The following is a 17199-nucleotide window of genomic DNA, read 5'->3' as shown; positions in this document are numbered from 1 at the left end:
ATGACAGTGGACACACTATAGATACACCCAGTTCTGTCTAAACAGCTTGAAAATTTAGATTTTCATCATAGGTGCTTTTAGGACATTTACTAATAGAATCGTCTTGGCTCTTGAATACACAGACCAGATGTCAACAAAGAAAAGTGCCAGAGTTTCTTTACCTTTATGTTCCACAGGATAAAAGCACAGAGATGTTTTGTCCAGAGAGTATCTGAAACACAAGCTGTAAAGACTCCGCCTTCCTCTGGAAGCTCATTTCCATTTCAAGAAAACAGTTTGTTTTCGCTTCAACAAAAAATCTTTAGCATAGTATCATAAATGAACAGGGGAGCATTCTGAGCTGAAACTTTCAGACAAAGTCTGTCAACTCCAGATACAGATGTGTATATAAAGGGCCTTCTTTAAACAAACAGCACATTCTGAAACATCACTGATGACATTTTATTGAAAAAGGCCACATAAATTAGATAAGTTCCCCTTAAGCATGAGGTTTGAGATACATTAAGACAAAAATCTATAAACATTCTGTTTGCTGTTGGAAACACAGCAAATCAAAGTACTTCACTGAAGTCTGATACACCAATAAAAGTGTTATTTTCGCTTGGGTTGATTTGGTCCAATATACTTTATAGGAGTGTATTTAGGCTTTTCTATCACTTCCATGCCGATGTACTGCTGCAACACCTCAGGAACCTGAACTGTTCCTTTCTGATGGAACACAAACGGAGGGAAAGATTAAATTAATAGCATTAATACTGAAAAAGGTATATATAGATAAATATATATAGATAAAGGGCTAAATATAGAATTCATCTGATCACAGGGATGTGGATGTGTTTGCACAAGCTCTGCAATGCATGGCAAGATATCAAATCGATTTATATAATTTGATTATGAATGATATTTACAGATATACTGCAGACAACTTATTTTTTCTTTTAACGATGCATCAGCATCAAAATTATACCATCTAAATATATTGTTTGTATAAGCTGTTCACACATTGGCAATAAAAAAAGCGTTTCATACAAGTTTTCTCTAAATGGTACCTTGGTTTGGTATGTCTCCAAAATAGCAATGATGGTACGTGGAATAGCACAAGCTGTAGCGTTCACCTGAAATAATGAACAAAAAATTAAAACAAACAATGCTCTTTATTCTATACTATGATCCAACTTAATATTTCACAGCACAAAAATGGAAATATGAACCTCAACATGGTGGTTTTACCACACTAGAAACACTCTTACTGTATGCGCATATTGAAGTTTTCCATCTTCTCCCTCATATCGAATATCAAGACGGCGGCTCTGGTAATCTGTGCAGTTTGAGGCACTGGAAATCTGTTATTATTTAAGAAAGAAAGATGATATTATAAACTAAGATGCAAAGCAGACAAGTATTTCTCCCAAAAAATATATATATATATTTTTAAAAAACAGTGCTTGCTGCAACTCGTTGACTTCCATAGTATTTTCTTTTTCCTATTATGGAAGTCAATGGGTGCCAGCAACATTGTTCAAAATATCTTCTTTTTTAGTGTTCAACAGGGGAAAGCTTTTTAAACCAAATTATTTTAATTTTGGGTGAAATAACCTTTTAAGATTTTTCCCATTTACTTTCATTAATCAGTTTCTTGTTTTTCAGAATTAAAGCTAACATTATATTATATTAGCTCTGTAGTCTTCAAATTTACAATATCATTCTAACCTCTCCAAAGCTGCCTCTGCCTGGCATCCATGCCTCAATATCAAACTTTCGATAGGCAGGAGGCCCCAGTTCTTGAGTGGGCATATCCAAGACCCTATGAGGGGAAAAGGGTCATATCATTATTACATTACAACCCACAGGAGAGGGCAAAATCTTCAGCAGGATAGCGCTCCTTCTCAAACTTCAGCCTCCACAGCAAAGCTCCTGAAAACAAAGAAGGTCAAGGAGCTCCAGGATTGGCCAGCCCAGTCAACAAACATGGACATTATTAAACATGTCTGATGTAAGATGAAGGAGGAGACATTGAAGATGAATTTAAAGAATCTGGATGAACTCTGGGAGTCCTGCAAGAACGCTTTGAGTCATTGCAGAGATATATGGATGCAGTTGTCTAAACTTATGGGAGTCATACACAATAATAATTATTTTCCGCTACACTATGACTTTATATTCTATACTATACATTATTTCTGTTAAGTGACAAGACTTGTTTAGGCAAAGTCAGAACTTTCTGTCCTAATTAAAAAACTAAATATAAAGGCATGATTATATTCTATTTTGGTAAAACAATTATCTGGAGGCCTTTACATTTGATATACGCCACTTCTGATACCAAACGATCGACTAGAAGTCAAGTTATTATTTGTTGTTCGAAAAACTTGATAGGCAACAAGATTTTTCTCAGGTTAGTTAAGTTTTTCAGGCAGTGTATGCTTGTTTGTTTGTTTATTTGCTTGCTTGTTTGTTTGTTTGTTTATTTATTAATTTATTTATGTTTTATCACAGCTTTATCAGCTGCATTAGCTATATTCATGGAAACAGTGATAAAACATTTTTAATAAATAATTTACAATCATAATTGTTTCTTAATAATCATGCATTATACAAAAACATACATAACAACACTGATTAAAAAGTCAGACAATATCTTTCAATTTGATCAATGACAAATATTGTAAAATTCCTCCAAAAGACACATTTAGCATTTACCTTAAAATATTTCCTGAATAAAAATGTTCTATAATGTCATTTAAAAACATACATTCTATTAAACTATGTTTTTAAAGTAAAAATATTCTTTACACAAGTTACAAACAGGTCGTTCTCCCTTTGAAATTTTACATCTCATCTGTACAACCTGGACATGTATATTTTCAAAAAGCTAAATATTTCTTTCATTTACAAATGGATTCATTTCAGACAATTTATTATTTACAGATTTCAACCCATTCCATTTCTCATTAATGTTGGTTCCAACAAAAGAAAGTCTTATTTCTTTAAAGAGTGCACTATTTCTATTATCTATGCTTAGATGCAATCTGTAAACAATGGTTGGACTGTAGATGCACCTGTAGTGAAGCTGTAGAGATGAGAAAATCTCTTTCTGTAACGTGACGAACTGATCCAGCAACTGCGAGCTCTCCTCCCCAGTCTCATTTGCACTCACACCGAACATCTCAATCTGGGAGAATAGAAAGAAAGCACAGTCTTAAACAGGGCATCTGCAGGCCTTTTAAAATCACATTTAAGATTTTTTAAGATTTTTCTTTTTACTAAATAAAAGCCTTTTGATTTTTTAATGGGGCGGCGAGGTGGCTCAGTGATTAGCACTGTCGCCTCACAGCAAGAAGGTCGCTGGTTTGAGTCCCGGTTGGCCCAGTTGGCATTTCTGTGTGAAGTTTACATGTTCTCCCCGTGTTTGCGTGGGTTTCCGCCACAGTCCAGATATGTGGTATTTGTGAATTGGGTAAATAAAATTGGCCGTTGTGTGTGAGAGTGTGTCAATGTAAGAGTGTATGGGTGAAATAGCTGGTTCATTTTTTTATAATAGAGTGCATTTTCAGAGGCATAACTCTGAACATAATTTTATCTATTAAATTTATCATTAAATTTATTATAAATAAAGTATTTATCAGTGTTAAGTCAACAAAACCAAGCAGGTGACTTTGATTTGAAGCTAAATATTGTTTGAAGGCATCACAATGGCACAGTGGGTAGCACAATCACCTCACAGCCAGAAGGTTGCTGGTTCGAGCCTCAACTGGGTCAGTTGGCATTTCTGTGCCGTTATTTTTGCTGTGGCAACCCCAGATTAATAAAGGTACTTTGCCGAATAAGAAAATGAATGAATGAATATTGTTTGAAAAGCATACGAAGTAACAAGACAACCCTATGAAGCATTGCAAATAATTAAAGATAAAAAACTATTAAACTGTAATACTTTAAAAACATTATTAAAAGCAAAATCTGTCGCAATCTAAAGATCAGCATACAGCGATTAGATTTGCAATACTTTTAGCACATACATAGATTTTACTTCACTGGAAACAAAAAAATAATAATCCTCCACACTGCTGAAAAGGAAAATAAGTTATGTCCTGCATGCAGCTTGAAAAGCTCAGGCTTTCCCTTAAAAAAAAAACTAAGAATGTTTGGAACTTATTTATTTGAGTACTTTGAAAGCAGTACTTGAACCCTAACAGAAACAGCACAGCATATTTATGCATTTTCCCCTTTTGTCTCGTTAATAACAACAAGTATTGATATGATAACTTTGTTCCTATTTTTTCTTTTTTTTCTAAGAATTAATTTTTTCACATCTCCTCATATACAGTACATGACGTTAAATACTGTTGTAAACACATGTAAAAGTTTGTATCAGAATTTTAGTGCCAATTAATGTAAAAAAAATAATTAATAAAGCAAAATGTACAACTGTGTGTACAAGCACATCTGTAGATCTATATATTCTAAGAACAGACAGACAGATGCATGCATACGTGTATATATACAAATACATCCGTTTTACGTGCATCAAAATAAACTATAAAATACAGCAGCCACAAAAAGTATTAAAAAAAAAATACATGCGGCGCAAGGCGTGACGCAATTGTTGTTTCCAAGTTTCAGCTCGACGCAAGTCCTTTTGACGTTCTGCACCATGCTGTTTAAATAGCAAATGCATTTGCGCTCATATGTGTGCATATAGGTGTTCAGGTCTAAAAAAGGAGGCGTGTTAAGGCGCATTGCTGGTGCGTTGCTATTTTGAGGAACTTAAATAGACTGCACAATAGACCAGCTAAGAGGTCTAAAGTCCAGTGCAGAGCGCGTCAGTTGTGCGCCTCACTTAAACATTGCTTAATACACACTGGATGTACAGCAATATACAAATATATTTAAAAATGAAAAAATAAATAAAAGATTGAAATATTACAAATATTATTATTTTCAAAAATAAATATAAAAAAATACTGCCTTTATCCCTTCTTTATCTCAGGGAGCTTTTTCAGTTTATTCATGACAATTTGTTTTTGTATAATGTTATTATTATTAGTAGTAGTATTTATTATATATATATATATATATATATATATATATATATATATATATATATATATATATATATATATATATATATATATATATATATATATATATATATATTTGTTTTATTAAAAACCTTAGATTTATCCACCTGCTATGTTTTAGACCATATGAGGCATAGCATGTGTGTTTGGATATAACTCAGTTTTTTGAGCACACTCCGTTATTTTTGTTCATTTATTAGTTTGCTGAAAATTAGAACTAAATTTAGAAATAGTTTTGAAACAAACCTTTGCGCTTAATAAACAAAATTAAAAATGTATAGGCTAATAGATGTCTGTGCGTACAACAATTTTCCTTAAAGAAAGTAAAGAATGAGGAGGCTCGTTCTCTCATTCTTGCGCTGCAGATGGTCGTTTAACTGTTTTCTCGCAAGTGAAGTTTTCAGTTTTTCCACTTACAATATCTGCCATGTAACTAGCAAATGCATAACATGATTTCTGACAACTACTAAAATCTCCAGTTTTAGTCATTTCCATAAATCATGTTTTTTTGCAATTGTACTCTTCAATGCACAACATAAAACATGACCTCTCTAAAAAATAGAGTAATCACTTTTTGCAAATAAACTCTTCATATATATCCTGCTGCTGCTGTGTAACGAGAGTCTGGAGATTTTGACCAGTCTGTATAGACAGGAGTATTATTAAATATGTGTGTCTAATATACTGTATTGTGCCACTTTGACATCTTTAGACAGACATCTTTCCTGTTAATCAGTTACTGTTATTTGAAACAGGCAATGAAGTATTGTAGGAATCGCCACCGTAGGACTTATTTTAATGTTGTTTGCCTTATTTTCTTCACATCTACATTAGCAATACATCTAAAACTACTATTATTTGTACAGTATACTCATTTTCTCAAAATAATTTCAGTTCTTCTTTAACTGGAAGAGTCTTAGTTTACCCTCTTAGTGAACACCAGTACAGTCTTTAGGTGTTTTTTAGTTCTAAAGTTCCTCTGCCTTTCCACCTGCAGCACTAAGACTGATAATGATTTTGTGCTGAAGGCATCCTGTTCTTAAGGACTGATATTTTATTCCATCTCATTTTTTAAGCAAATATGCTTTTGCATTGTACACTAAACTGCCATTAATTATGACTGGTCCTAGCATTGTGCAGTATACTTTTCCAATGATTGTTGACTTGCTCCCAAATATACCCATGCCATTTATCAGTCGTTATTTTTTATGGTTATTGCATAATTTCCGTCCATACTCCAAGCAATGACCACCTTCTTAATCAATTTTCTGGTCTGATCTCAAATAGGCAAATAATTAATACAGCACCAATCAGAGGCTGCATTTTTATGATGTCATTATAGACTTCTTACCAAGTACTTTACAGTATTTTGAAAACACAAAATACAAGACTAAAGTATTTTAATACAAAATATTAAAACCCATTTTCACAAACCTTATGAAATACAAATTACAAAATACTATTTTGTATTTAAAATAGAAAGAAATACTGCCCATCCCTGATAACAGTTCTAAAAGACACAAATGGTAAAACATAACAACAACAAAAATGTTCTGATAATCCAGATATTGAGAGCAAGTGATAACTCGCTTATCTTTTTCTTTCAGGCTCTACGTAATCCACGCTCTCTCCTGTGTTTTCTGCTCACCTTGGTAAAGTGGTGAACTCTGTAGAGCCCCCAGGTCTCTCTGCCAGTGTCTGTTTCTGCTCGATAGCATGTGCTGCTACAGACTGTCCTACAACATAGAAAAACTACGGTTTTCATGTACTGTAGGATTCAGACAATCAATTTATTAATTAATCAATAGCTATTTTATACAGTACCTGACAGGTAAATCCTTAAAATTTACAGCATGATCCATGAAATATCCTAAAAGTTCAAATAAAAAAGAAGTTCCAATTTAATTTTACAACTATTTCTGAAAACATTGAATATTGGTGCCTCATGGTTTACTGTAATTCATTTTATTTTAATAGTACATTTAGCTCAATTGAGTATTTTCAATTTAGAAATTAGACTTTTATTGTAATAATCGAGATACACAAATATGTCTAGTCATTTTTTTCTGTGTGCTTTTCCAGAGATTGCAACTTTTTTGTTTTCTTTTTGGTCTACCTAGTCATCAATACTCAGTACTTATAGATAGTATCTTGTTTTTTTTTATTTTTTTTTTATCTATATATTTTCCCTCCATTTATTTATCGCATTATTTTCTTCTTCAAATTTGCATTATTTACATATTTGTTAAATTATTAGTTCATTTATTTGTTATTATTTGTTTATGATCTGATTTTGAAGTTCATTTTTCAAGTCGTTATGTCTTTAAAATTGCATTTAATTGATTGTATTTAATTGAAGTACACAACACATTCATCCTAAAAATTTAGAATAAACACGTCACTAAAAAATTATTTTTTATTCACACATTTATAATATCATAATTACGTTTTAATATACAAGTTGATGTTTTTCTCACCTGCGACTCCCACTTCTCCTGTACCAGCAAGATTAAGGTCAGGAGAGCGTTTGGGATTCAGAGAATAAACCTGAGATTTCTGAGCATGAGGCTGCATCCCACAACCCTCCTGAAAACAGATGGAAAACAGCACCATATAACACTTTTAGTTACTAAAGTATTATACACATCACTTTTTGAACATGGTTCTATTATGAATCCTAATATGAATACAGCTGCATCTAAACATCAAGTGTAAATTCATTTGATTGTAGAATATACTGCCAAAGCCTTTAATCATAGTTGTTTAATCATGAATGCCTTTAATTTCATCATCCATTTTTAATGTATAACATGGTTATTCTGCATCTATAAGCCATGTCCTGCCTATATTGTATCAATCCTAGTCCCATTATTATTTCAGCAAACGTCTACCTCACAAGTTTACATAATAGCTTATTACACAACTTTCTGATTTACTTTTTTGATTGAAATTTTCTAATTTACTGAATACTTTTGATTGGTCAGTCACAACATTCTAAGGTATGTAATTACCACATAACAACCACTGAAACTATTAACACAGGCTCATTTGTGTACTACGAATCCTTTTGACCGTTGGGGAGTATATTTATATCCATATTTTAAGGTTCACGAAACCCTCTCAAGTACTTTTTTTTTTAGATTTTAACAGATTTGTGTGTTGAGCATCAAGCATCAGTTAAGACAATGTTAGCTCCTGTAAGCTTTAACTGTGGGGAAAACTGGATAATTTTAAGCTTTTGTCAGCTAATTTTAGCTTCCGGGTTTAAAATGATTTTTGGGGCGGGATCAAAATCGGCGACGTAGCGTAGAACTGCAAGTGCAATGATGATGTGTCGGTTTCTCATTATTATTCATAGCTGAGTTTTCTTATCCTATGAGAAAACCCTCCTTCTTAATTATTCATGACTACATGTGCTTTCCTAAGGCAAGGCAGACCTGCCAGTGCAAAGCTGTGAGACAAGTTGATGACTGGGTGAGACCCATGGCACACAGTATTTAGCTGTTCAAGAAAGGTTGTATGTGTTTGTTTCCATGATCCACAAGGTTTGTTGCACTTTTGTTGCATTTTTCTCGCGATGCTGTCAGGGCCAATACAGCAAAGCTGTTTGTGTGCATCAAGCATTTTTTTCAGGAGAGCAGTACGAGGATCGGAAAATGGCGGAAGTTGTCTTTTATCAGGAGTTTGTTTACATTTAGACACATCGGCGTGCTGCTGTGTTTGCCTAAATCCTCTAGATTACCAGCAGGGCTAATGGTAAAATAGACAGGGCAAGAGACCTGATGCGCTGAGTCTGCATTCAGACCCGGGGATTGAGGGAAATGTCCTCATTTATAGTGTTTATATGAACATGATTATCTTTATAATTATATAAATTGTGGTTATGTGTATATGAAATTACAAATAACAAATGTATTTCTTTGCATTTCAACTTTAAAAACTATAAACTATATAGTATACTATAAACCAGTGGTTCTCAAACTGTGGTACGCGTACCATTAGTGGTACGCGGGCTTCCTCCTAGTGGTACGCGGAGGAACCGCTGAATAATGAAAGAAACAATTAACACTTAATCCTTTAATGCGTCATATAACATTGATGTGATCAGCATTGGCTGTTTAGTGAAGCGTACGATCACAACGCTGTGCTTAGAATGTTTATTTTAGTGCACTGTGTCATAAGCTGCTGAAAATCAGTTTCCAAAGTTTAAGAATTGATTCTGAAGCGTGATTTGACTGACATGAAAAGTAGCCAATCACAGTCGACCTTGTCTAGTTGCGTGAAACGTAAGGGCGGGACAAATGCTTTCTGTGTTGCAGAGACAGAAAAAACAACTTAAAAACAAATGTTTTGTTGGAATAATGCTTCTCGGATGTTTTCACTGTAGATATGTTCAACAGAGTAATTAAACCGCGGACATATGTCCTGCCTTTTTGATGATCTACATACACGTTTCGCTCTCCGACAGCCAGTCTGACCTGTCACTCCTCCAAACACATTCTGAATGGCGGCGCGGGAATTGAGGTATTGCGCAATTATTCATTTCTGCAAATGCGGCGAGTGCTTTATTTTAACACGAGAGCGCATTCATGTACGCAAATCGCTAAAACAGATATGCGAGCTCTTAAATATGCTTTTTTCAAATGAACTGCAAGACCTCTCATGATCGCCTGTGTGCTCAGATTGAATACAATCGCGATCTCTCCACTATTAAAGCAAACATTATTTATCTTTGCTCCTTGACTAAATTTAGTCAAAAGTATTAAAAGTTATCAAATATTTAGAATTAGATTGATGCATGATCGATGACAATGCTAATGGTCTTCTTATTTGGCTGTGTTGTGAAGTGAAACTTACTTTTAGCAAAGGTGAAATTTTTTTTATTTCTTTACGACAAAAGAATTATGCTGGAAATGTTTCTGGATGAGGTATTTGTGTGATTTACACATTTAGCTGTATTCTGATCTGTCCTAAAGCATTACAGGTCAAAGCAATTCTTTGTTTCTTATTGTTTATTTATCAAAATTAACAATAAGGCTCTGAGGCTTAAAGCACTGTTTTGATAAATGTATTGTTGTCATATTTCAAATACCTCAAGTAAAATGAAGCCATTTGTTTTATTTTTTTACTGACAGTGTACTTGTATTTTTTTAAAGTTCTATTTTAGATTAAGATCAAGTGTAAAATAAAATCTACATGTGATGTACAGCTATTTAAGAAACAAATTTGTCATATTGTAAAGAAAAATAGTGTAAAATATGTAAATAAAAGGCCAAATTAAATCTTTTTACCATATACTTTAATTTAACCTTTCAAAGCTTGAAAATATCGTTTATAAAAATGGGCAAAAAGTGTCTCTATGGCCTTAAAGATTATGTGGTAGTTTTACCAGTGCTATTGAAAAAGATTAATTGTCATGAAAGGAAAAATCGACCATACTTCCTTTGTTAGTACAAATTCCTATACATGTAGCTTTGGATTTAAGCAATTAAACCATTCAATCAGGTTTAAACTTAAAAAAAGTGATTTCATAATGAAAATCTGATTTTTTTTTTTCAAAAGTAACCAACTAGTACTTTTTAAAAGAGTACTTTGTACTTTTACCTAATATTAGTATTATTTACTAACATTTTTGTTATTTTAGCAGTGTAATAGTACTTGAGAAAGATTTCACAAGCATTTAATGCAGGTTTATTATATTATTAATATATGATTCATAAATATTATTATTAAGTGTTTTTATTTGTATCTATTCATATGCAATGTTTTATGGGTTGCTGAGAATACATTTCAGGTCTTCAGTACATAGCATGTCAGTCTTGAAAAAAAAAATAGGTGCTGGAAAAAGTGCTTAAAATTCCTTGATTTTCATAAGGCTGTGCCTGTATGAACCCTGTCATATGTACATTGACCATATATTTCAAGATTTGTCTGAAAGTGTAGGAATATGACATATAGCCTATATTCATAAGGTCCAAGCAACATGTCCAGCTTTTGATGAATAGGCTACTATGAATACTTTAGATTTAAGTACAGCAGTTTTCCTTTTACTTTTTATCTTTTTACTTTTTTTCATTTTTAATGAACTTTTAAAAGCATATTTTAACTAAAACTTTTTTTTTTTATCTGCAAGCACAGTTAATGTTCAGACTATTTCAAATGTTTAAAGTGATTGACAATAATACATATTCTTAATAATAGGAATTAATTTGCATCATTTTTAAACTGTGCACACCTGTAGCTGCTTAATTAGGCCTACGACGCTATTTTTTAATACTGGTTAAAAAATAGCATCGTAAGGTGGTACTTGGAGAGACAATTTTTTTCTAAGGTGGTACTTGGTGAAAAAAGTTTGAGAACCACTGCTATAAACTATAAAATCATGCATGTTCTCACGGTTTGTGTCCCATTTTGTGAGCCAACTGACAACAGTTGTTTGCTCCCCTCCTGGCCAAGCCCACTCCTGCCCTTTGTTTGCGGAGCTCCATGCCCATTATGATGCATCTTTTAAAAAAATTTCTGAGGTAGACCTGAACCGAAAGTGGGGGGCTTAATGGCCCTTTAAATTACTGATCTAGACCGTTTGGCACCATCTTGTGATTGAATAATGCATAGGTTTGATTGGGTTTCCTTCAACTGTTTCTCTTTGTGCATTCTTTGTGTTTAATTGAAGACTTAGAAGTCATTTATTACACAGCTCAGATTGGTGTTTTAGGTCAAATTGTACTTTTATGGCAAATAATAAGCAGGGTAATGTACATCTAGGCAGTTGTTTTCACATAATAAAGCCCTTCAGTCTTTTACAGCCTATCAGACTTTATTCTGCAAGAACAGCCACCTAAATGTGCTGACAACAATACACAAATAATGTTTTGCTCAAGTTATACTTGCAAAGTTGCTTCTGAGAGATCTGTCTCATCATTTGCATTGACAGAATCTGACTTAAAAATAATAAAGGACAATACTGTGAAACAAACACCATTATCAATAGTTTGTGTTGACTGTCGCTTAAGGTGCTTTCACACCTGCCTTATTTAGTTCGATCGATTCGCACCAGAGTTCGTTTTCCATTTTGGTTAAGTTCGTTTAGGCAGGTGATATTGCAGCAATTGTACTCGAGTGCGTACCAAAAGCGGACCAAATAAGCATACCGAGACCTACTTGAAGAGGTTGTCTCGGTACGCTTTCAAACAAACTCTGGAGCGGTTCGTTTGTGGTGAGAATATGATCCGTACTAAAACAGGTCCAACTGCAAAAAGTACTGCACCTTTTGGACTAATCCAGCTGCCGTAGGCCGATGCGCTGTGCATTATGGGATATTGAGGAAAAATATTTTTTGACAGCACTTTACCAACAGAGAGAGAGGGGGATAACATTACCTGATGGATCGTTGGTAATATTTGCGAAAGATGACCATGTCGCAGTTTAGCTAAATTAATTCACGCCGCCTCCTGAAGTGATGAGCAATGCATTAAAACACTGTTTTCCAGCCGCAGCCGCGCTTTATTCTCGAAATGTTTAACGTTAGTCTGTCTAAAGCAGGCATACAATCAGTCAGCGCAGTCTTCCCTCCAGAGTAACGACATTTTGTGTCTGCCGGTTTGTTTACTTGCGGGAGTTCACTGGCATTTCCCCGCATGTGAATTTCAACCAATCAATAAGCAGTTTAGGAAATATGTTCAACAACATCTGGTCAATGAGTGATGTGTTTTTTATCAGATGACTGCATTTTGGTTCGTTTCAACTGATTTGGACCAAAGCCAGCAGTGTGATGTAAAAATGACCCAAAGACGGCAGAAAATGCAACAATGTATCATTTATTGCCCTTGATCCAGACCACATGAAGCGAACTACAGATGTGAAAGCACCCTTAGACACTTCCCTAGACCTGGAATATTTATCACGAAAACTTATTGTGCGAATGTGCCCTCACAATGTATTAAAAACAGTTGCCACATAATGAATAAACATACAGCAGTAGATAAAACAGTACTTACAAAAACAACTGATTTTAATATGTCAGGAACAACCATAGGAATAAAGCCCTGTAGAATAAAGCAAATTCAAAACAGTGAATTAAGTGATTTTAACTTCCAGGAAGAAACTTAAAAAGTTTTTCCGGAAATACTTTTCAAGTTCCATGTGCTTCAGTGAAACAAAAAATTATTAAAGTACATGCAATTAAACCTAAACTAACTGGCATTCCAAGCCTATAACAACAAAGTAAGTCCATGTAATTAATTAAAGGGTTAGTTCACCCAAAAAATTTTACTAATAATTGACTCTCATGTTGTTCCACTGAGACCTTCGTTCATTGTCAGAACACAAGGTAAGCCGCATTTAAGCTGCAAAAATACTTTTGTGAGCATGTGAAATTAAAATAATGACTTTATTCAACAGTTTCTTTTCTTCAGTAATGGATGCATTACTAAGGAATAGGGAAAATAGGGTGCATGTTATAAAGAGCGATGTGCTCTTTATGTGTGTACCAATATAGACAAATATACTTTGGATATATACGATATACTTTTTTGCTGCTCATGTTTTGTTTTGTTTTTGTTGCTCATGCGCACCCTATACTGACACTGAGAACGAAAAGTACTGTTGAATTATGTCATTATAATATTAATAATATACAGATTAGACCACTGAATGTGGCATACTGTCTGTTTGAAGATGTTTTTTGTATCTTTCTGGACTTTTATTGAGTCTGGACCATTGATGTCTATGAAGAATGAGGAAGCGCTCCGTTTTCATCAAAAATATCTTTTAAAAATGAACAAACGACATGAAGGTGAGAACTTAGTGAGTTGAAAATGCAGTTACTAAGTTAAATAAATAGCCAAACTAACAAGGACACCTTACAGTTTTTTTGGATTGCTTAAGCACGATTTTCAAAACAGGGCCCGTGTTTTCAAAACAGTACACACAATTAGCACAACCACACACCCAATTAGCAAAACATTACAGATCCTTTGCATAATTAAACACTCTTATAAAAACTATAGACTTATGTTTAAAAACCACACTTTTTTACCATAAGAAACACACATTTTCACATTTACTATACACTGTTTGCATGAGTTACACACTGCTGTGATAAACCTAAAACACTTTTAGCACTTCTGCTTCCCTATGATTAGAGTAGGCTACCATCAACAAAGTACAAATATAAAGTTAATTCACCAAACACTACTCAAGAACAATGTTGCACCTTGAAGAAACTCATTTATTCCTCAACATGTCCAACATGTTGGCATGAAGATTCAAAGTACTGTAACATGTCACTTTACGTATTGAACTGTTAGATAGATCTGGCACGAGAATTATCAATTGCAATGTTGTCCTCAGCAAGACACCTTGGAAAGAAGTGTCTTGAATGTACAATCTTGTATTGCTGCTACCTCCATCTGGTCACAGGCCTCCTCCATGGCTTGGATGCGGGGTACCTCAGCTTGGAGACGAAGATCATATACTTTCCACCACCATGCTGAGAAAAACTCTTTAATAAGGATGAGGAATGAGAGTATGGTGGAAGATATACATGTAGGACGGTAAAATGTGGATGTTGCTGAAACCAGTTCTGAACCAGAGCAGAACGGTGGAAAGACACCATGTCCCAGACAACAATGTATTGCGTATGATCGATTTCATTTGCTGCTGTTATGTTGTGCAATTGGTCCAAGAATGTAAGTATATGTGTTGTGTTGTAAGGGCCTATATGGTCATGGCAGTGGAGGACCCCATTCTTTGTAATGGCTGCACAGAGTGTTACTGTATATTTCCCCTATGTTGCCCTGGGACATTGACTATAGCCCTGTGGCCAATGATGCTTCTTCTACTCCGTGTTCACGTCAGGTTGAACACACCTTCATCTACGTAAGAAAACTCATGCTAGATCTCCTCTCCATCCATTCGTAAAACTACCTGAAGAACAGTGTCAGGCAAAATTGTGTAGTTCAGTGTAGATCTAGTATTACAGTACAGTAAAAGATTATGAGACAGTATGCAAGATCACACTGCTAAAGTGAATACATACCTCTGCATAATCATGCCACAATCTTTTCACCCTTTCGAAATTGTGCTCGAAAGGCACACCATAAATTTGCTTCATTTGAATATATATATATATATATTTTTTTTTTTTATGGTGTGTGACAGTATTGATATTGAGACCTGATGGTTTTCATTGAAACTGGCATTTTATAGTGCTTAAACACCTGATTGATGTGTCTACAATAAATCAAACAAGTGTTTGCACACCTGACGACTGTGTTGAACCAATTGGTTGGACAGTGCAGTAATTTGACAGTCTGTGCTTTGGTATTGCAAGGAAGTGACTTCATGATAGATTTTAGTGTGTAATGTATGTTAAGTGTGTTTAGTGTTTTGAAAATCACTGTGTGTAGAGATTTGCAACAAGTGTTAAGTTGACAATGTGCTTATAGTTGTGCAAATATGGGCGGATGTTTTGATACTTGTGTGTAATATTTTGCTAATAGTGTAATACTTTTAATTTTAGTGTGTAAGCAATCCTAAAAAACTGTAAACAAATAATAAAATAAAGTCAATATGAAATCAAAACTGACCTTGACCTTGTAACCTGTTTAGATATTGACAGTCCAATACTGGTCTTACAGTATGCCATTCATGAATGTAGATGAAAACATACTTACCCGTTTCTGAAGAAGATCCATAGCGAAGTTCTGCAAGGCAAACTGCAGTTGAGCCCCTGCCCCTCTCAGATAATAAGATCTGTGTCCTGACACGTGAGACAGCCGTCTACCAGGAAACAAATACAAAAGTACTTAAAATAATTAACTAAATTAAATCAAGAGAATCAGAAATGATAACTAACCTTTGTCTTATGATGTCAAGACTCTCTCCAATTTGCAGGTGGCCTTTTGGTTTAAAATCAAATTCTATGATGGACAAACGTAAGAGTATATTACAAGTTATCATGCACAATTTACATACAACATTTCATCAGCTCTATTCAGTTCAATTCATCTTAATTTCTGTAGTGCTTTTTACAATGTAGAATGTGTCAAGGCAGCTTTATATAGATGAAAAAAAGTAATAGACATTATATTTCAAACTGTGGAACACTACAGTGGGCGACGTGGTGGCGCAGTAGGTAGTGCTGTCACCTCACAGCAAGAGGGTCGCTGTTAACTGTCACTTAGTTGATGTTTCTGTGTGGAGTTTGCATGTTCTCCCCACATTCGCATAGGTTTCCTCCGGGTGCTCCGGTTTCTCCCACAGTCCAAAAAAATGCAGTATAGGTAAATTGGGTAGGCTAAAATGTCCGTAGTGTATGAGAGTGTATGGATGTTTCCCAGAGATGGGTTAAGGCTGAAGGAGCATCCGCTGCGTAAAACATATGCTGGATAAGTTGGCCGTTCATTCCGCTGTGGTAACCCCAGATTAATAAAGGGACTAAGCCGAAAAGAAAATGAATAAATGAATGAATGAATGAATGAATGAAGGAACACTAAAGCAATTCAGGCGGCAGGAGAGTATTGTAGAATGCGGGTTTAGTTCTAGTAAATTGAAGCTGTTTCAGTTCAGTTCAGCTTTGTATAAATGTCACTGTTGAAGTTTAGTTGAAGTCATTAAAATTCAAATGACACTGCTGAAGGTTGATTCACTGAAGAACAACTCTATCAATGAGCTATACATTGGTCTAAAATATTGAAAGTAGGTCACACTGCATATTGACTGAAATAGAAAAATTGCAAGCAGAAGCCATAGAATTTGTTTAAAGATAATACAATATAATTGTATTATACGTTTTATTAAATAATTGAATCGCATACATTTAGTACTGCATGAATCAACAGATATGCAACACATATTGACAAAAAAATACTGCTTTAAGTACATCTCTCACTGATGTTGAAAGAAAAAATAAAAAAATAAATTTCCTCAGCATTTAATCATACTCAAGTGGTTCCAAACTTTAAAGTATTTCTTTCTTCTGTTAAACACAAACAAGGATGATATTCTAAAGAATAGCAGCCACTGCCTTCCATAGTAAAACAAATGGCAAAAAATCTTCCTTTGAATTCAACAGAGAGAAAAAAAACTTAAACAGGTTTAAAACAAGAGGAGGATTAGT

The 17199-nt window shown here is 34.3% G+C and overlaps 1 protein-coding gene across 4 annotated transcripts in view; it reads right to left on the bottom strand.

Moving 5' to 3' along the window:
• Window positions 1-417: 417 nt before the first annotated feature.
• The window catches only part of sars2 (seryl-tRNA synthetase 2, mitochondrial), a 25461-nt gene continuing 8679 nt past the window's right edge, over window positions 418-17199 (bottom strand). Inside the window, exons 7-17 of one of the 4 annotated variants that reach the window (XM_073922885.1) lie at window positions 15937-16000; window positions 15755-15860; window positions 13076-13123; window positions 7556-7664; window positions 6903-6948; window positions 6727-6814; window positions 3060-3172; window positions 1711-1804; window positions 1251-1343; window positions 1050-1115; window positions 418-708 (exon numbers count right to left, since the gene is read on the bottom strand). In XM_073922885.1, the coding sequence (XP_073778986.1) occupies window positions 592-708; window positions 1050-1115; window positions 1251-1343; window positions 1711-1804; window positions 3060-3172; window positions 6727-6814; window positions 6903-6948; window positions 7556-7664; window positions 13076-13123; window positions 15755-15860; window positions 15937-16000 (944 nt within the window). In that variant the 3' untranslated portion in view covers window positions 418-591. 4 annotated transcript variants of the gene reach the window in all.

The sequence above is a fragment of the Danio rerio genome, chromosome 15, assembly GCF_049306965.1.
Source record: "Danio rerio strain Tuebingen ecotype United States chromosome 15, GRCz12tu, whole genome shotgun sequence".
In the NCBI taxonomy this organism is placed as follows: domain Eukaryota; kingdom Metazoa; phylum Chordata; class Actinopteri; order Cypriniformes; family Danionidae; genus Danio; species Danio rerio.
Note: the sequence above shows the minus strand (reverse complement) of the source record. Positions and strands in the feature narration are given on the sequence as shown.